At 41.9% G+C, this 21155-nt stretch overlaps 1 protein-coding gene across 1 annotated transcript in view; it reads right to left on the bottom strand.

Moving 5' to 3' along the window:
• Positions 1 to 21155, bottom strand: part of bcr (BCR activator of RhoGEF and GTPase) — an 81505-nt gene that overhangs the window by 17372 nt on the left and 42978 nt on the right. The window contains exons 2-5 of the mRNA XM_079582554.1: positions 13106 to 13290; positions 7526 to 7630; positions 7165 to 7350; positions 1404 to 1511 (exon numbers count right to left, since the gene is read on the bottom strand). Coding sequence (XP_079438680.1) covers positions 1404 to 1511; positions 7165 to 7350; positions 7526 to 7630; positions 13106 to 13290 — 584 coding nt within the window. The remainder of the gene's footprint in view (positions 1 to 1403; positions 1512 to 7164; positions 7351 to 7525; positions 7631 to 13105; positions 13291 to 21155) is intronic.

Genomic DNA, 21155 nt, shown 5'->3' with positions numbered 1-21155 from the left:
ATTTTGGTGATAGTCGCTGAATCACGGAGAAAAAAACAGCTGAGTGGCTCTTCCTGAAAAAGGTTGAATAAACTCCTCGTCCTCGTAGCCAAACGCACTTCTTTTTCTCCGTCCGTGACATTATCGTTAGTTAAGAATAAAAAACAGATGTCCAGGATAGATGACAACGAGCTCCATCTTCAGCTGCAGCGCAAACATGACTGATCTGTTCAGACGCTCAGGGGTGTTTTGTTTTGGCCACAGCTGACCTGGAAGCACCTCAGGCACATCCTTTTTTATTATTTTTTATTTATTTTTTATTTTTTTCCCTCTATGTTTCTCTCTTACGACAGAAATAATGAAAACGCTGTTTTACAAATTAAAATCAGGCCGTAAGCATAGAATTAAGACATTGCTTTACAGACGTCGAGCACTTCCGTTCCGCTGTGACGACACAACTGAACACTCAGTCGTTCATGAGGAGAGGGAGGAGCAGCTGCTCAGAGAGCAGGATTCAGGAGGATTACTGAGAGCTGCGTGAATGAAGCCACAAACCACTCTGGGGGTGTTTTTGATAAGGAAATAGCATAACAACATGGCTAAAAGCTCCAAAAAGTCGATTTTGCATGATATAGGACCTTTAAGCTCGTGCATGACGGCACTTCAGACCCGAAGTAACAACTCTTTGAGTGACAGTGCAGGATTTTAGAGGCAGTTGTGGTGAACAGGTCTGGGCTCATTCTACACATTAGGACATGGCTGGAACATGTAGGGGGAGGAAAATACATAATTTTAACATTTTTAATCTCTGTACAGTCCCTTTAACAAATGCTGGATTAAGAAAATAGTTATCTACTAAATAAAGATACAAAGACAAGGGGAGGAGCAAAGAAGCCCATACAGCCCATAATTACATAAAAAAACAGAGGATGCTAACATAACGCTTGACTTTATTTGTATGTGATAAATAGTGCTTTCCCCTCGGCACGGCCACGCCCCCTTCTATGACGCGATGCCGTCTGTATCTATGTAAAAGAAAAGACACCACTCAGTTTCAGAAGAAAATACAGCCATGACAAGAGCAGTCGTCCAATAATTGAGAGGTTATTTGAAAGAGCCATTCAATAGACTGGTTATTTTTAATACAATTTGAATAACGCCAGCCAGAAACCTCACAATATCTAAGACACGATCGATAAAAGGCACACTATTGTTTATTTAATTTACAGTGGGACTGATATTCACACTTTGGAAAACGTGTTTGTGAATAAAATCTGTCTCCACAACTGATAAAAAGAGGCTGCAAGTGTTTGACAAATATTTTTTAGTGCAATAAGCTTTCATTTGTGTAACCTGCTCCATTGTTGGGCTGATTCTTGTGTTCGTTCGGGGGAGTTCTGGGTACAATAAGTACTGTAACTTACCTCAGAAATCTCAGAAAACTGCGTATTGGCCTGGCAACACTTCTCGGCCGTCTCAACCGCCAGCTCGTAGTTGTCCACAAAAGCGCGATACACTCCCAGCTGGCTCGCCTGCAGAGACACGGCACATTATTGAGCTTCATCATGTTTACTGGGACTCAAGTAAAGCTCAATGATGCACAAAACCTACTATAAATACACCGCACAATATTGATGGGATTTGGCAGACGGCCGGCTTTTTTCTGTGTTGAAAAAGTGTTACAGTATATCTGCAAAAACCAACATGACCATGCAGCTGCAACAATACCAAAAACACTGCTTTGAGCACTATCGGCCCATGCATGCCAAAATGTGACCATATGCTGTGACATATTGCAGTATTATCCTTGTTTTTCATAGGAACCAGATCATGGACTGAAGAAGATCTCAGACCAGGACACGCCTTACAGTCACAGGTCGTTGCTATAGCAGCCGCTTCATCATGCTCTGTGCTGCTGGCCTGAGTAATTAATGACCAGTGTAAGGGGGATAAGAAAGCAGATTTAGGAAGCTGGTTGGTTGAATCAAACTCCGACAAACGCTGCCCGCCAGCTCCCCATCTCAGTAGCGAACAGAAGAACAATCCATTCTTCTCCATATAAGCCAGTTTACTAGTTATTGTACCTCTTCTTCAACACACATTTTTGCTTTCCTGCAAAGTCATAATAATTCATAATAATATACATTACGCATTAACAAGGAATATAAACCAATTCGTTTTTTCACACATGCGCCACAATAATGTCTGGATTTTGGCACAATCTAATGACATTAGCAGGATATTGTCAAATGAGGTGAAAAGGAGTCACGGGACAGCAGCTCATGAGTTGCCAATAATGGTCCAAAGCGTCATGAATTGACCGGCCTGTGACCTTTGATCCTGCAGATACAGATCACTTTCCAGCATGGCAACATCATAGCAACAGGAGCGAAATGAGTGTCACACGTGCATTGCATATTATTTGATTTGACACTCCCGGACAATGGGGGTTCTGTTAGAGAATGAAGAGACCGCATGTGCTTGCCCTCCATATGTGAACATGCATTCCTCATTTGAAAGCTAAGATCATCAGTTCAGTCACTAACGAGGCCTGTGCTTTCAAAGTCTCTGACGATTATGGGGATTCAATGACAGTATGAGTACACTATACTACTTTGTGGTTAAAGTTGCTGCACATGTTCAGTACTCGTACATATGGCCCAGGTGCTGAGCTCCGCTCTTGTACCTGTTTGCTTGGTTTTCCCACGTCTGCTGCCCATGTTCAATCTTATAATCATATAAAGCCTAGAGGTAGTTGGGATTTTCAAATATCATCAACTGGACTGAGTTGAGGACATTTCGACTACAGTATCTTCAGAAGCTTCTCGCTCTTAAAGTCAACTCTTAAAGTCTCACTCTTAAAACAGAACCTCGTCCAATTGTCGATATTTGAAAATCTGTACTATAAAGGATCATCTCTGGACTACTGAGAACCTTCACAAACATGAAGCATCGAAAAAAAACCTGAAAAATACCACTTATTTCACTAGCTAGTATAATCTATCTATCTATCTATCTATCTATCTATCTATCTATCTATCTATCTATCTATCTATCTATCTATCTATCTATCTATCTATCTATCTATCTATCTATCTATCTATCTATCTATCTATCTATCCATCTATCTATCCATCTATCTATCCATCTATCTATCTATCTATCTAGTCGGCTGCACATAGGAGGCCAGTGAGACGGTGACAGGAAACGTGGAGCTCCAATGTGCCAGCCGTGTCCACACCAACACCACAGACTTACAGTAGCAGCACAAAATGGCTTTGGGTGATAAAAGGAGCATCCGCGACGCCGGGATTTTGCAGTTCGGGATTTGTCCTGTGTGTAATCCACAGCGGAAAACACCATTAGGGAAACAGCATCATGACAGACTACGGGCTTTGTACAAGAGGCTCAGTTTGGGAGGCTGTGAAGGAATTTGGCAACATTTTCTTGTGGAAATAGAAAGCAGAGGAGACCAACTTATATGAGAAAATATGGATTCTTCCGGCAAAGGCCATTCGATTTCCTTTTCTCTTATAATATACACAGAATCTGATCTTTTGAACATCTGGTTTGGGGAAAGAGTGAGATATTTTTCTACCTATTTTTGTTTTGTCTGCAGTTTTACACAGCTGTTTCCCATGTTATGAATAAACACAAGAAACAGCTGTTGAAGCATATTTTTTGAATCTGTTTTTTTCCCCTGTACGCACATGTTGTTGTGTCCTTGGGCAAAGCATCCACCTTGCCAGTGCATAAATTTAAACTTAAAGTGGATAAAGTGCAGATAAAACATTCAGGTCGAGAAGTATTGCTAATATGATATAACAGCCTTTTTTTCCTCCTTCTTTTAAAGCAGTACTAAGTAACTTGTTCACCTTAAAGGAACATGCCACCGTTTTTCCATACCGAGATATGTTCTTACCTGAGCTTAGACGAGTTGATGCGTACCTGTCTAGTCTTTGTGCGTGCCCTCAGTCACGCAAAACGACCAAAGATGTTTTTAGCATTTGGCCTCTTCCAATGTATTCCTATAGCTCCAAACAGGGGTGAAGTTTGAAGCGACCACGCTCTTTCATGGGCACGCACAAAGACCAGACAGGTAGCATCAACTCGTCTAAGCTCAGGTGAGAATATATCTCAGTATGGAAAAACGGTGGCCTGTTCCTTTAATAAATCCTTTCCGTAGTTCCTCTGGGGGTAATACAACTGTTAATGGGATGATTGGGGTCTTTCATCTCCCCCTAGTGTCTCTGGCTAGGAAACCACAATTGCAGCTTTCCCTGCACTGGGTCGGAGTCACCAATACACATTAATGGAATCACAAAGAAGGGGCTACCGTCACTTAAACAGTATTTACAGTCAAGTTTGAGTGAAAAAAATTATCTCCATTGTGTAATTGGATGTACAAAATCCCTCTTTCCCTTTCTCTTTTCTGTCAGCGTAGTATTTACTCTCACGGACAATTAATGAGTAAAATACGCAACTTGCTACGACCTGCAGTGGCGCTTATGGCCTCTAGGTACATTCGTTACCCTGCTGTCTAGCGCTTGTACTGCACTCTGTGAACATGGTCCATACAAATGACTGATGTAGATTACGCAGGAGGACCCGGGTCTGATCAGTAGCTTTTTGAAATAAACAGATCCCAAATATTCAACACCAGATCAAGAGCAGTAAATCCTGTCATCCACCAAACACAACACCGCCACTTTGTTTCTGACACAGCGAGCAACATGACAACAGCCATTTAGTCCTGTACAAAGTCTCCTAACCCCTTTGTGTGGCAGTCGGGCTCAAGTCAGTGCGGCTGCTCTCCTCTCCCTCTGCTCTACCAATCTCCTGCCTCCCTTGTTCTTGTGTTCTGAGAGAGCTATAAGCCTGTCTTTTCCCTGCACAGAGTTAGTTTGGAAGGCGCCTCCATCAAGAAACGCCTAAAAATCCACTTCAACCCAGTTCCGTCACACACACACCCCCCCACACACACACACCCCCCCACTGCTGTCGCGGAGAATTTGGGATGATTTTCTGTAAGCTCTGCGTCTTTCTCCTACTGGTTTTTATTAACTCTTGTACGGAATAAGGGGTGATGGGTAGACTGATGTTATCAAATAGCTGATGTGTGTGTTAAACCATAGGAGACAGAGCAGGGGAGTGGTAGACAAAGGCGCAGGAGATTGTTGGGGCTGACTGGAGAACAGTGAGCGCGCACCTCTTTGTCAGATTAATTGCTACATCTAGACGCCGAAACCGCCGCGTCAATACGGAGGAACTGTGTCTTTTTTTCCCCTGCACACTAATTAAAAACAAGGGCAACAAAGCATTTACAATAAAACGCCCTGGGATGAAGGAATCTTTGAAGCAAATTGCAGATTCAGTATACAAATTCGACTATTCTTAGCAATTGGATGTTACAAAGTCTACTAATGTTTGACTAAAGACACTTTGCATATTCGCATACTTTAAAAACACTGCACATGGCTAATTTGTGGACGCTTTAGACCACATGTGTCAAGGTCAAGGCCCGAGATGATTTAATGTGGCTCTTTGAGGAGCATGAATTCCCAAGCATGTCACAAAAAAAAGTAAGTCTCTCGCCCATTCCTGTGCAGTTTTCTCACTCCAGCCTCTAGGGGGCAGCTTACATTTAAAAAAGGAAAGAATTCCACACGTGTCCAGCAGAGGGCACTGACATAATAAGAGAACAGGATATAAACAGCATATTATAGCCGCGTGAGTGTCCTTTACAATAGATGGGCCCGCGACCCGCTGTGGGGACTGAAATTTCGGCCCTCCACCCAAACGACTACGACACCTCCGCTTTAGATGGCTGTTTTCCTGTGCAGTACATACAGTCCACGGTACATGGATATTACGCATATGAAACCAAACTAACCCCAATCTAACATTCACCTTGACCCCGTAGAGAAAAGTGCAGCACAAACACGTGGTGGAGCACATGGGGTTTTGTGTGGAGCAAAACTTCCTTGAAACAAGAGAGACACACATGATAATGGTTTGATGTTCATCTTTTATGATTGCCATAAACCTGTTTAGCTGCGGCCTGAGACCACAGCAGCAGACGGCTTTAAACATGTGGTAAAATATTACACCGAATCAATATTGTGCGTGTACAAAATGCAGACATGATGCTTGATGATATGATGAGTAAATCTCTCAGTCATGCCTGACATAACCATCACAAAAAAACATATATATATATATCATTTAAGTCAGCTCAGAAAACAGCTGAATTTTAATTCGCTTTTGAGTGGGCATCTCTACTAAAGACATAATCTTAATATTCTTAAAGTCTGGCCTCAAGGGCAGAATAGTCAGCCAAGTTCATCAAAATGAGTGGAAGGAGAGGGATGGCAGAGAGGCAGGGAGGGACAGGGTCCTATTTATAGCAGCTTGTTGGAGACATCAAGCTCACAGTGCAGAGGCCCGAGTTGCCTCCAGGAGAAAGACAGCATTGTGCAGCCGCCTTCCTGCTTCTAGGAGAGAGGAGTGTGTAAGTGGGTGCATGTGTGTCTGAGAGAGAAACAGTTTGAAGAAATTAGCAGATGATTCGATGTGGGTTAATTGAGCCATTGTCAAAATGATTACCCCGTTCTGTAGATTAGGCCTGGCGTTCTTGGAAGAAATGGCAAGAGAGTGTCAAGACAGACTTAAAGGATTGTGACCCCCCAAATGACAAAAAAATGTAATACAATTTTAATTGAATTGTTCTCTTGGATTCCTTTGGCAAAGCAAAGACGACAGACAGATTTATTTAGTGGATAGAAATCAACAACATTACGGATTTGCAGACAAATTCAACTCGTATTTTAGTTCTGCATCACATAAATATGCACTAACAACATGGCCTGACCGGGGTCATTCTAGAAATAGTAACAGACTTCAGGCAAGGCATCGACACAGTCACTGTCACACAATAATAAGAAGCACCAGGTTTTCGTTCAGGAGTAAATGCTCTGTAACAGTGATCATCAATCGGCAGCCCGGGTCCAAATCAGGCTCTAACAGCTCATGTCTGACCCAAGCAGGTCTCTAATGCCATCTTTGCCTGTGGAAAAATTTTCCCATATTTTTGAGCACACTACTTTTCATTGCCTTTTTATCTTAATGCAGTTTTACAAGAGCGGCTTGTATTTTTCATGCTAGATAACTGCAGACAGCACTCACCATCTTCTGGAAGAGGTCCCCCACTCGCTGGTGGTGGCTCCACTGTTGGACCCGGGGCAGCAGGCCGTCGTAGAACTCCTTGTGAATCTCGTAGAGCTCAGGCACTTTGAAGAATATGGCCTCAATCTGAGCCACAGTCAGGACGGGTTGAGAGGTGGTGGCTGCAGCTTTGAGCGGCTTCATGGGCTGTCAAAGACACAGGATAGACACTGAGCATGATATTGAGCATCCCGGTTTGGGAAAGGTTGCTGGAGCATGAGGTTGATGAGGCTTGTTTTAGGTTGAGGGAGAAAAAAGAGCGAATGGACAACACCCACACAGACTCAGGGAGAACATGCAAACCCCTCACAGATGTTCTTACCAACAGCAGAGCTTCCAGGTGACTGAGGTACATCTCCTCACTGGCCAGGATCCCAGACAGAACCCACTTCCTCATCTCCAGACCCTTCTCCAAGTCACACTCCGTCTGCAGAAACAACACACGCATTGTTTAGTGCAACTATCCAGACTCACCTGTGAAAGTTCTCAAACTGTGCTGTGCGTACCACTGGTGGAACATGGAAGACATTTTATTTTAACTTTAACTCTTGTCCGAGAGGTGTAAGAGAAGTTTAAAATATCATGAGGTGCGGCTTTTTATTTATACATTTTATACAATTGAGTTGGGATGGCAAGCAAAGTTTGACCTTATATGTGAGAAGACTTTGATAAAGGGCGGAAACATTTTGGGTGAATTAAACATCTGTATTGAAATTAAATTGTAGCTAGATGCTTTAGAATGAACATTCAGCTTTAAATGTGTGCAGAAGCACAGAGTGGTCTGAAATATGAATCACCGGCGATGTTCAGGACCTCATGCAGGTTTAGCTCATTCAGAAAGTTGCTGCCTCCAAGTTTAACATCCGTTTGAGGATCTGGGTCTGATACATTTCCACAATCAGTTCATTTAAATGTATGGGGAAAAGAAAAGTCAAACTCTGCCATACAACTTGGAAGGTGGTGTATCAGATCTGCAGTTGTGTGTAGTTAATGTCGTCTAAACAAACCACAAGAGAATGGGGGAAAGCAAAGGAAAAAGGACATCTTTGACTGCACTTCTGCTCATTGGCATTATTACTATTTTCAGTTTCTAATATAGAATATATTGCAATTTGAAATAACTTGCCCAACACAGCTCATGCAGATACTTCTCGTGTGACTTATTGTATGAAGCCACTAGATTGGACACAACCAGCTTAAACTAACTTGAAGGGATGTTCAACATCAAATGGTAAGTCTCAATGAATGAAAAGAGTAATGCAAAAGTAATCTATTTGGTGAATTCTATTTGGCACAACTTTCCTGGAGTAACTGGTGATGCTGTCTTAAGAAGATGCACTGTCAATAAAAAGTAATCCTCCTTTTTGAACAAGTTAAATTCCAATATTGAGCTCGATGTCTTACACAGACTAAAACACAAAAGACTTTCTGTTGTTTTCTTGTGGCCCCATCTGGATAGTCACACAGCCACAAATGGCCAGGAGACAGCCGTGTGCTTCCCTTCAGCAGAGTCAGAGTTCAGTGAGAAAAGAGGAAACACACACGCTGGTCAAACTGAAGTTACCCACACAGGCAGAGAGCAGAGCTGGCACAAGAAAACATCTGATGTGTACGTGAGAATCTACAGGAGCCAAGTAAGCTGAAAAACGTCCACAGCAGTCAGTCCCGGTGGATGTGCAAAGACACTCCGAAGCAGTGGAGAGGAAGATATACGAATTAGGAAAATACTCTTTCCTTAATATTGCTTTAAGCTGTGCATGACAAGGAACATGCAGTTTCTAAATTGAATGCAAGGAACCTCTAGATTTCATTAGGTGAAAATGAATACTTTTTGGGAACACTGCAACTTAAAGTCATGATACAAGAACTGAAGGGAAGAGTAAATAGAGTTAATGATACAGACATTAGGTGCCGGGGTTTTAATGCAAAGCAATAATTGCCCAGAGTCTTCCCTCAGCTGAAGTTATACCATCATTCTGTTAAATAAAGGTTTCAACAAGCCCAAGCAGTACGGGACAAAATTAGTAGTCGTAAAAGCACACAAGGAAGTAGTGAGTCACATGGAAAATAGTACAAAACCAGGCTATTTCAATGAACAAGGTCAGGCCTGCGCAAACAGGCTGGTCACGGTCAGGATAAATTATAGAGAATTATATGGAATATTTTGAGCAAAAATAAATTAAATACATATTCTGTGTATGCTTTAGAGGTGCTGAACTGGATAAATCACTGACGATGGGGAGGAAAAAACACAATAGAAGTCAACCTCAACCTTCCTCATGACTGGATTTTCACACAGTTAATTGAATCCATACACAGAATTAAAGGCTTTCATAAACAAAGCTTCAGGTGTTCAATGTCAATAACCTGTGTCGCTGAGATCAATCTCTCTGTAGTTGTTGGTACTGAGACATTTTCTATACAGTACATATAGTTTTCTTTTATTCCACTCACGCAGCCACGACATGCAACCATAGGACTGCATGCTTGATATTTCGTGTTTGGAGTGTAGCAGGCTGCAATGCATAGATAACTTCATTTCAAACATCAAGCAAGAGTAAAAAGGTAACACTTTTCACAGTGCTTGATCTCCAAGTTTCCATGGTGACTGTGGCGCAGTGGTTTACACATTACCACATATCCAAAGGTCAGGAGTTCACTCTGGAAAGTTTATAGCCACTGATCGCCCTGTAATACAAGTAAAGGACATTTCTTTACTTTCCTTTTTATGGTTTGCAATATTTACCTAAATCTTTGCAGCTTGTGTTCGGCGTGTTGTGAAAGTGATTTATCAATTATGTGTCGAAAAGTAGAAAACCTTTGGGGAGCTGCTTGGAAAGGGCTTGGTGTTTACGCACAGCTAATATTTGCCGGAGATACAGCAGCATCAATACAAACAGAGTTAACGTGAGGAGCAGAGCGGCCCAGAGGCACAGGCAGAAGTGGTCTCTTATAACATTATCCTGCGCGTCTCTGTGGCCCAGTACCACAGCACACTGTCAGAACCCATACAAACACCGCGCTGAGACGAGAGGCGCCGCTCCACACTTTATTAACCATTTTCAATTTTGATTTTTCACATGCTAATCTGTTTAGCATCCTGTTCTGTCAGAGATGGTTTTGTGGATGGTATAATAAGACTGCACGTGATCCCTGACTGTCTGTGTATAAGTCGGTGCGTGTTGTAAAGGGAAGATCTTAAAATAAAAATGGAAGAGTGTAAGATGCTTAAAAGTACATTTTGATGGATTGTTCTGATATGTGCCAGCCAGTTGACTTTTTAAGATTGGAATGACAGCCTACTTTACTATCTAACAAATGGACTACACACGATTTCTTATTGAAGAAAATGCAGACCACGAAAAATATGTTTTATGTTTGAAGTGTTTTACATATTTCAGTGAGTTGACTTTTGTCGGCCATTTTGAATACCAAAGCAGAATTGTGTAGTACTACAAAATGTAACTATATCTCTACTCAGGATATATAGGAAAGACAATCGATTGACAGTGACATAATTTATGTGAAGAAACCAGTGAGTCAGTCTTTAAGCTGCTCAGGACGCTAGCATGCTACCGGTTAGCATTTAGCTTCAACAGCTCAGCTCCGACCTCTCCAAGAGAAAGCCCTGAACCACACTCCAAACATCTAGCCTTGGATGAAACATGTTGTTACTGTAGTATTTCCTCAGTATTCATAGATGTGAGCCACACATGTGTTTATCGTGTTGAAGCCAATGACTATTGACTGAATCAACCGTCAATGGTTCAGTTGCTAACCGGTAGCATGCTACCGTCTTTAGCAGCTTAAACACTGACTCTGACTATGTTGACATGACAAACTGTAAAAATCACAGAGAAAGGTTTTCTGTTTCCTCTTTGATGGGTTAATTTAGTCTATCTATAGTAAATCCTGATGTGGCTCGACAGACAGAGCTGCTACGTCTGTGCCACATTTGCTGGTTATATCACATAAACGTGCATTTCTTCATTACCTAGGATTACGAGTACATACAATTATTCAAAATGGCGGCCGGAACTATGCGTGATGTCATTTGAAACACATTGTCAATTTAGATTAGTATTAGTAACTGTAATCCAAGAAACTCTAGGTGAACACAGCACAAGCCTTCATAATGGTAAAGTCTATAATGTATAATATAAAGTATTAAAGTGATTTGAAATGTAACTGTTTATTCCAGCTGCCAGTTTTTTGTCCTTACTTGACTTCCTCAGCCGTCTCTCCTAATGAGAGCAGAGCCGTAATAAGTGCCTTTAGTGGTGTTCCCCTCTGATGACTCATCCAAGTGACATCACCAAACCATTGGCCAATCACAGCCGACCTGGGCTCTGACACAGCATTTGTCACAGGGTCACGACTCGGGAGGAACGTATGCAAGGGCAGGTCAAATACAGTGTTCATGTGACATCATAACCTTTGAAAGGAGTATAACAGAGAGGTCCTTAAATATTATTTCAGCAAATTAGAGTAAGCACTTGCATCATGTTTGCATCATACAGATTATGTGTTTGTGAGTGTAACTAAATCCCTGTTGCTTGGCAGAGGTCAAAGGTCAGAGTCGGGGGACACATCATGTTGTTGTCAGACTGAGCCCATCTATCAGATTGACACGACCTGATTCGCTTCTCAGACGCTGAGTAAACAGTGAGGGGGTGGATATTAATTCATGAGCTGTGATGCTATCAGCTGCTCAGAGGCCACGGCAGGAGACAGGCAGCGCTAGCCGCTTGGTCTTGGTCCACATATTGAAGCAGCAGGTTCACAAAATGTGGGACACTATTAATATAAAACTCCCCATGTTCACATGACTTGCCTCAACATGTCTCAGTAAATTTGTAAAATGTCGTTTGAAGACATTTTGACTATTATCCATGATGCTTTGTCAGTCATCAAGACTCACCCAAATTACTACTTTTGCAAAATCTCTTGTGACTAATTATAACTGTTTCATTTTCCCCAATGGGATTTGCATTTGACTGAAGCGCAATTAATCGAAATTGAATGGATATTGCAATCTCTACTTTGATAGATCTCTATATGTCATGGGTTTTTGTATTTTGGGGTTGACGTTCCAGTCATTTTCAGAAGCAGCACCAAGTTTTAGAATTTGGACAAGACAATTTTGTATATAAGGCATGTCTATGTCCAGGAACCAGTAATGTAAACTATTTAAACAACATACAAAGTACTTTCTATCTAAATGTCTCATGTACTGAATGAGGCTTATGTGAAAGTCGACCCCAAAATACATGTGTCTCCTTGGCAACCACAATGGAGCTGCAGATGTCATGGATCACAATACCTCTGCGGCGAGACATGAACGATGCAGAGAAAGAGGGGTGAGAGGATGAAGGCAGGGAGGGGTGTAGGTAATTCTGGGGCCAGGGTTCTGTCCCGGATGACTAACCTCTGCACTACATCAAGGCCCTCGGTAATGGCAGGTTTGATTTTTCATCAATAGACAGCTTCGCTCTAAGAATAGATTAGCCCACTTCCCTTCACTCTATTGAGGTCATAGTGTGTCAAGTATTGGCACCTATTGCAAACCAAGACTGGGTTTATCCATGTTTATTAGGCTCGGTGACAGTAGATTGGTATGGCGTCAGAGTTATTTTTAATCTGCTGTTAAGAAAATTCAAATAGACAGTGGTGTTTCCCAAAGGTTAGGCTATCCTAATTTGAATTTGGCGAAGAATATCACATAATACGTTAGCATAGTTTATTTGTGAATTATTTAATTTGATATGAGAGATAGACAGACAGTTATGAGTGTTTTCGGAGGGACCATGATCAATAATATACCAGATCAAAATGGACCTGCCACTGTGGCTAGTTAGGGAGATGGCAGAATTCAGTGTTCTTAGATATGCAGCACACGTACCGACTTGGAGGACTCCATAGAGCCGGAAGACAACGTGTCCCGGCTGCTGCGGCTCTTGGAGCTGAGGTGTGGTGAAGAGGAGGGAGAGTCGTCGATGAACGGGAGGATGTCATGGTGCCTCCTCTGCTCCTCCGCCCGGTCTGCATCATATGCGTACGAGGGAGGGGTGGACGTGTAGTGACTATCTGTAAGAGAAAACACACTTGTGTTACAATATGTGACGGGAAGTTACGATTGTTGCTGCAGCTGCCATAGCACAACTTAACAAAATGTGGCTGCCAATCTGTGCCATTGGCCAGTCTGACCACCCACTCACGCACACACACACCCTTAAACAAAACACATGCACAATCGGTTAATCCTCAAGCTAGGCGATTCTGACCAACATCTGGAGATGGGTCTCTGGGAGATGCAGAAGACAAATTTCCCTACAGGGGCAATAAAGACACCTTAACCTTAATACTTTGGTAACATGAGGGACAGAACGACATTATGCACCAACTCTGTAATAAGATGATGTTGCCCCAATTTAGGCTAAAAAGAGTCGGTTCTGCAATACATCAGCATACCTCATTTACGGAAGGTAAGTAGAGAAACGCTCTATCATTAAAAGTTACGATATCGTGTATCGGCTACAAATATCCGATGCTGAACCGATATCAGTTTTGGCTCTTAATGCCGTAAACATACATTGTACCACCTAAATGTAAGTGAATATGGGCATGCTGCAAATCATTGGAAAGCTAAGAACCTAGAACCTCCGCAAGCACATTTTTGATCGCCTCGAAAAATGCCGTGCGTAGCATCAGCATGCTAACGCTAACGAAAACTAAGGCTGGGTCAGAAACTATGACAGAAATAACTTAGGTAGCTAAATAAAATAAAATCGGCCACAGCTGAAGCCAAGTGTTTGTATTTTAGTTTAAGAAATAACTGATCTAACATGTTTGTAATGATCAGATGACTTTATGTGAGTTGTTTATATTAATGTAACCTAAAGCCATATACCCCAGGATATTTAGCGTAGAAAAATCCAGTGATCCTTGTTAAATGTTTCTCCAAGAGTTTATCAATAGATATAGATGGCCTCACTGCCTGGTGTCTAACAGTGCCAACAGTGCAGTCAGATTCACTCTAAACCCTAATCAAGACCATTCTGGAAACTAGGGCACCCAAAACGAGCATCTCCCTGCACCCCAGCGCGCATAAATTTACGCAAAACGTAAAGGACCAGAGCACTTAAAAGGCCAACCACAAACTAGGGCAAGGTTCAAGCAGCATCGCTCTGCCTGCTTCTGTGGTGGTGCCATTACCCCGTGTGAAAATGTGGATGGTGTTTGTGTGAGCTGCAGAGCTCAGGGACAGAGACAGAAAAACACTTGTTTTCTTAAATGCTGAAGGTACCAGGACAAAAGAGTGGTTTCCAAAGGCGAATCACAATGGCTGGAATGCTTTAAAGGCTGTATTCCAGATTTTTGTGGTTTACAAACAATGAAAGATGCCAATTCTCCCAATTCTCCTCAGGGATGAGTTCAACTCGTTTCACAACTTCCATGGAGCAATACGGTCACGGTAATGAATAGATAGAAAAGGCTAGATAATTAGATGCATAGCCCATAAAGATTGTCTGCTTTTACAATATATATACAATATATTTTACAATAATCAGATCAAATTTGGATTAAAAAAGGCACAAACCCAGAAAATAGTGATATTTGAGCGGGTGCTACCAAGCCTTCCCCTGGTTTCTTTGACCTTCTGCTCAATGCGCTCTACAGAACACGTGGGTGGCTACAGCCCACTGAGGGAACTCTCTGACCAGCGGCATCCTCCACCAGCACTGACACTGCGGCCTCTGTGTGCCTCTGCCTGCGAGCAAACCTTTACCCAGTCCAATCATTGCTATCTCAACTCAAATTTAAAGCTGGGTCATAAACCCTTCAGTGGCAAATAAGGTCAGTCAGGGGAAAATGTGCAGACTACGCTTTATGGGGAGTGATGGAACAAGAAAGAAGACAAAGATTGAGATAGGAAAATACTGCAAACGCTAAGGTTGTTGTGAATATAATAATAAGTCAATGCAGTATTAATGTGTGAAAAGTAGTACAAAATACTCATGCATATAGATTTTCTTTTTCCCCCTATTCCCACCCAGTAGTTAGTAAAAGTATTTCACATTTGGCACTTGTCTTAAGGCCTTCAGTGCACATTCCTTAGTATACTATTGGTCCTAAAGTCTGAGTGCTAAGTGTGCATGACCTGCAGTTTCCAACAGTGGAGCAATGGGGCTGATCTGTTAATGAGCCACTTTAACCTGTACTGGTCAAACACAGGACTGCACTGTGCCCACAAATGACTTCACCTTAGCTCACCCACAAACATCAACCAGCACTGAGTCACAACTGTCCATCCAACAGCCTAACGTCCATGTGTCTGCAGGACTGTGCCATCTCTCTGTCCACAATGACTCTCCTGTTGTCCATGTGATTTAAGGTCATTTGGGCTTTCCATCATTTTTTACTTACATACGTTTTTAGGTATGTGTTGTACTGGACTAAAACTGATAAAGGTAGTCATCAAAGTCCTCAAAATCTGTAAAAATGTAGCACCACTACTTTATAAAAGCACACATAAGAAGTGGGAGAGACTGTTGAGCACTCAGTGAAATGTTTACATGGAAACATGGAGTCTGGGCGGGGTCAGACTCAGGACCTGTTTCTGCTTCAGGTGCAAACCTCACTGTGGGAATAAGTGCAGCACAGGATAGTATTTCGCCGCTTATGGGACGTCCCATTTCATACCAAGCATTTGCTCATGTGCAAAAGGAGTAGGACGTGCAAAAGAAGACAAGCATATGTCATTTATGCATTTTTTCCTTGCATAGCTTTATATCATTTACATATCAGATGTTGGGCCCTAATGCAGCAACATTTCAAATTGTAAATTAGGTGCAACATGCCTGGTAATAACTTTTGCGATTTTCCAGCTTGCATTCACTATACTGTACTTTTTGTAAATTCATTGTCCCTTTAGATCATAGGTGTCAAACTCTGGCCCGCAGGCCAAATAATTATATTTGGCCTGCGAGGCTATACCAAATGACTACTCGAGCTGGCCCACCGGTATTATACAGCACATTCATTCATCGCTAATACTACAAATCCCATAATGCCTTGCTCACTGAGGATTGCCTTAGCTCAAAGACTGAGCCCAGACATTGATAAACTATCATCCAAGAAGAGATGCCAGGTATCTGGCTTGGACACATCAGATTAGATCAGTGTGTAGCAAACAGAGCAATAATTAACATTTTCTGCACTTTTTCTTGCTACTCCAAGACATGGGCTTGAATGGTTGATTGATTTATTATTGTTATTTTATTTTTAAAATTATTATTATTTATTATTATTATTATTATTTTTTTAAATAAATGAATGTCATTGATGTTTTTTTTTTTTATTTGAAATTTGATTTTGCATATCTGGACTACTAAGTTATATATTGTATAGTAATAAGTGTTGCTTGTTCCATATTCAATGTTAAAGCAAATCTTATTTGGGTCCATATTAAAAGGTTCATTTGTTCAATGCTGGCCCGCGACTTTGTTCAAGTTTTACATTTTGGCCCATTGTGTATTTGAGTTTGACCCCTGCTTTAGATAAATAATCCCCAGCTCACATTAACTCCAGTCCGGATTTGGTCCTGATCCAGCCCTGATTTCTCCCAAAGTGCCGCTCACAGTGAGTCCGGCTGAGACTGTGGCCGGCTCCGCCGCCAGACCTTGTGCCAGGCACAGAAACATCACTAGCGAGAACAGAAGTGCCCGTGGGTTCACCCTCTTGGTGCGAGTTCACATGATAAATAGCCCCCTTTTTTAAACAAAAGCCATAACTGCCAGTATGACGACTCTCCCCAGTGAAGTGGATGATTTGCAACACACTTGTGTCACCGGTAATGGAGAAATGTTTACATGTCCGACATTGCCGCCGGACGGCCTCGGTAACATCACGGAGCAGTTTGTGTGTGCAACATTGGTTTACATGACTTTCTAAGATTGTGGAGGCTGTACCGGACCTTAACCAGATTTAATATGAGCCCGGCGTGAATGCAAATACAATAAACACAGGCTAGTTGTGCATGTTGGACTGGATTCATGGATTGTGCGTATCATAAACAACACGTGAATCCATTCCACAATAAGACAATCCATACTATCAAGCTGCATTTGCTCTATACACTCAATCCAAGTATTAAATTATTAGAATCAACCACACAGACAGATTTTGCACTCATAAGATTGTATTAAACTTTCATTGAAATGAAATGAATCGTGAATGTCAAGTGGCAAATTACAAGACAAAGACCTGTGCGCTAGCGAACAATGTTCAAGTGAGTCTGACAAGCAACTATATTTGCTGTTTCACAGCAGGGAACACTAAGGTCGGTGAATGCGCAGGAGAGGACATGAGTGTGGATTGAACAGAACCGTAAAGTCCACTCGTACAGATGAGAAAAGCGTAAATAACAGACGAGAGACAATGCCACAGACCGGGAGCAGTGAAATCAGACGGGAGTGTGTCTCAGAGGAGCTCCGCCTCTCCATCCCCCCATCATGCTCTGCGCTCAGCATGGCCCCATAAATCTGCTATGACTGCCACTGGCGGCTCCTTTATTGGACCCCGAACACCGGCAATGGAGCCCCATCTCCCCCTCACACATATACGCTGTAATGTCGCCCAGCCGCACTGCATACAAAGCAACAGTGCTGGTGATCAACAGTATTTGGTGTGTCTAAAGGGCGGCAGCCAAATAGCCCATACATGAACAATACAATCCTCAAACCAACCACAAATCACTGCAGTGTTGTATGCCCAATTTCTGGTTCAGGTAAATGGAGAATGAGGCCCAAATAAATATGCTTTCACTCCATCCAAGAAAGAAGATATGATGTGGGACAAAAAAAAAATCAGGTAAACATGCATCATTTTTCATGTAAGAAAAATGAGTTATACGTACGTCTACCAAGTTTTCATCGGGGCACATATCCACATATAAGATTATTTAAAACTGAATCACATGACCAGACAAGGTACATGATTGCTAGAGGCAACAGTGCAAGAAAAAAACAAGGGCTCCATATACTATGATGGCTCATATATAATGATTATGAAACCAATCTGACTCCAAAACCACCATAAGAAAAAGTAGCTTGTGGACAGTGCGGCTTACAATCATATACAACAACATACAAAGAAGAGATACATGTAACACAAGGGCACACAAGGGAAGCTAAGCGCTCCACACAGGCCGTCAGTGCCACTGGGCAGCAAACACACTTGTTGTGGATAATCACAGGTACGGTGAAAAGTCGATTTCCTCATTGAGGCCCGGGTAACACGTAGCCTCGAGTGTGTTTGTCCAATATGTTTGACGCTGTAAGAGGATCTGTAATGTAACTCCTCAAAAATCCTGTGGCACACATTCTATTGCCATGGCTAAATTAAATGAGATTGGGCTGCTGTGATCGACTATTATGATTTCTGACCACAATGTGAAAGATCAGTGCATACATTTCAGAAATCTAAATGCGCAGTTCAGGGTCTAATTGTGTGCTATGGAGTACAGTACAAAAGGTACGGTATGTCAGGCAGCCCAAAAAAAAAAATGTTGCGCTTTGTTACTGCAGTTTCTAAGTATCCAATTTAGAGACCATTTACTAAGTGGAGAGGTGGAGGCGGGCGAGGGCTGAGAAATGAAAGTGAAGTGTTGGTTTACGGGGGGCTGGGGGGCAGAGACACGTCGCAAGATGAACCGATCACACCGTCTCTGAGATAATCCTCCTGATACTACCATCGCAGCACAGGAACAACTGCAGCTTATCTGATAAATGTCACTGACTTTTACTTGAAGGACAGACCAGCTGCTGGACATGTCAAAAAAGGAAAGATCTGTTCTTTTGTTTTATGAGATATGGCATGAGTTTTCATTTTTATTAAACATACATACATCTACGTTTAAAAAAAGAACACAGATCAGTCAGGTGCTGATTAAGGGAAGGTGGGTGATTCATTTTGCTTTAAATAAAATATGGTATAACACTTTAATCTCAAGTCTTATCACAATCTAAAGCCCCACATCAACCACACACGACTAAAACAACGCCTCCAGACAGCTATAGAACAGAGAATTACATAAAAAGAAATTTGCCTCCTCTGGTGCTTAATGTGTGTTTGTCTTAAGGAGAAGCAACAGCTGCAGAGAGACCATGAACGTTCCTTCATAAACCAACTGTTGTTTTGCTATAAAAAGTTGTAGAGGAAGACAGAGCGGGTATGACAGCCTGCGTTGATGAGGAAGCGCACCTACAGCAACGCCTCGAGCTACGCAATGTCGAACAAAACCGTCATTTTGCACAACAAAAACTAACTGTGAGCGGAAACTTTTCAAACATTAACCATTTCTTTCGATGCGTTTCCCGGAAGATTGGCGAGTTTGGCCGTTGTGTGATGACTGGGGAATTCATAAATATTGGATCATGGAAGCTTACAAATACTCCGACACAGATGCTCGACTGACCATAAAGGTGCACATGGGATATAATATTGCCATAACACATCTGTTTTTGGGAACTGTTCTGTGCCAGGTTTATTCCTTCATTTCAAATCAACAAACAGTGAATCTAAAAGCCGAAATCAGCTTCATCAACAGAGCTTGGGAAAAGGATGTGTATGTATTTCTTGGCACATTCCACCAAAAACCCCTAATGTATAATACTTAAGATACTGATGTCGAATATGACGTGTCACATTCGCCTCCCGTGATGCTCTGTGTCCACGGCTGTGCCTAATTCTCAATCTCGCTTCCCCCGTCCCGCTGCGGCTCCTTCTTCGATCAAACAAGACACTCGAGGAAGAACTCATCGCCATCTGAGTGAGCACTCCTGAGCCAGACACAGACTTTGATTTTCAAAGACTTTACCTCGTAACTTCTCTGTCAAACCGCAAAAGTCATTAGGAAGGAGACTCATTACACCGAGCCCCGGAGCGTTATGGGGGAACAAGCGCTCAAATTGCCGCAGATTCACATGCAGACAGTGATTAATAATACAGCGTAGGAAATTACCGGCTCAGCTCTGGAATATGGACGACACCCATTACACGTGGAGGGGGGTGGGGGAGAAGGTCGTGGAGTGAAGAATAGAGACTTTTTTGAGTGTTAAAAGCCACACTGCAGAACAGTCCAGGTGAAGACGCTAAACAAGCAACACAAAATGTGCTCATAATGATCCGAAAGACAATACCATTTGTTAAGGAAGTGGATTCTCAAAATAAAGCATTTGAAAGAGTTCACAGAGTATTTATCTCCATGCAGATGAGCTGGTGATTTCCCGCTCCCAGCAAAGTTATGAGTCAGGAGTAAAAGAGAAGCTCTCTCACAGTGTGGTCAGGATTTTTCAGGAATAAAAACATTCATAATGAATTGAGTCTTATATTTTAATCAGCCTACTGGGTGAAACTTGGCACACTGTGACTTTACAAGTAAAAAAAAGAGTAGAACTTTGCATTTCTCCGACTTTATTTTCATTCTAAAAAGAACCCTCATTTTGAGTGCCAAAGCAACAAATATCTGCTCAAATTGGACACTCAGAGCTAAAGAATGTGGTTTTATGATTGTGGTTATTTCTAACAATGGCTATTGTGGCTAATGTTAAATCAATAGCTTTCAGTGGGATGGTTCACAGTGGCTTTTTCTGGAATAAAACGTACACTGGATTTGACCTTTGAGAGGTTTGTCATTCAGTGAAAACAAGAAATTACAAAATATTGGAAAACTATTACATGAAACCCCATTTCAAATTACACAATGTTCGACAAAACTTGCAAATGGTTGAAAACCTCAGTTATTATTGTCACTTAATGTCCGTTTCATTTATCTTCAATCTCTTTACCTTCTATAAATAACTCCGTAACCTTTATCTATAATGAATCAAGGGACTTTCAGATTAATGAAATGTCTGACCAATCACAGGTGTCAACTGTTTTAATGGCGC

The sequence above is a fragment of the Gobius niger genome (genome assembly GCF_951799975.1).
Source record: "Gobius niger genome assembly, chromosome: 2".
NCBI classification, from domain to species: domain Eukaryota; kingdom Metazoa; phylum Chordata; class Actinopteri; order Gobiiformes; family Gobiidae; genus Gobius; species Gobius niger.
Note: the sequence above shows the minus strand (reverse complement) of the source record. Positions and strands in the feature narration are given on the sequence as shown.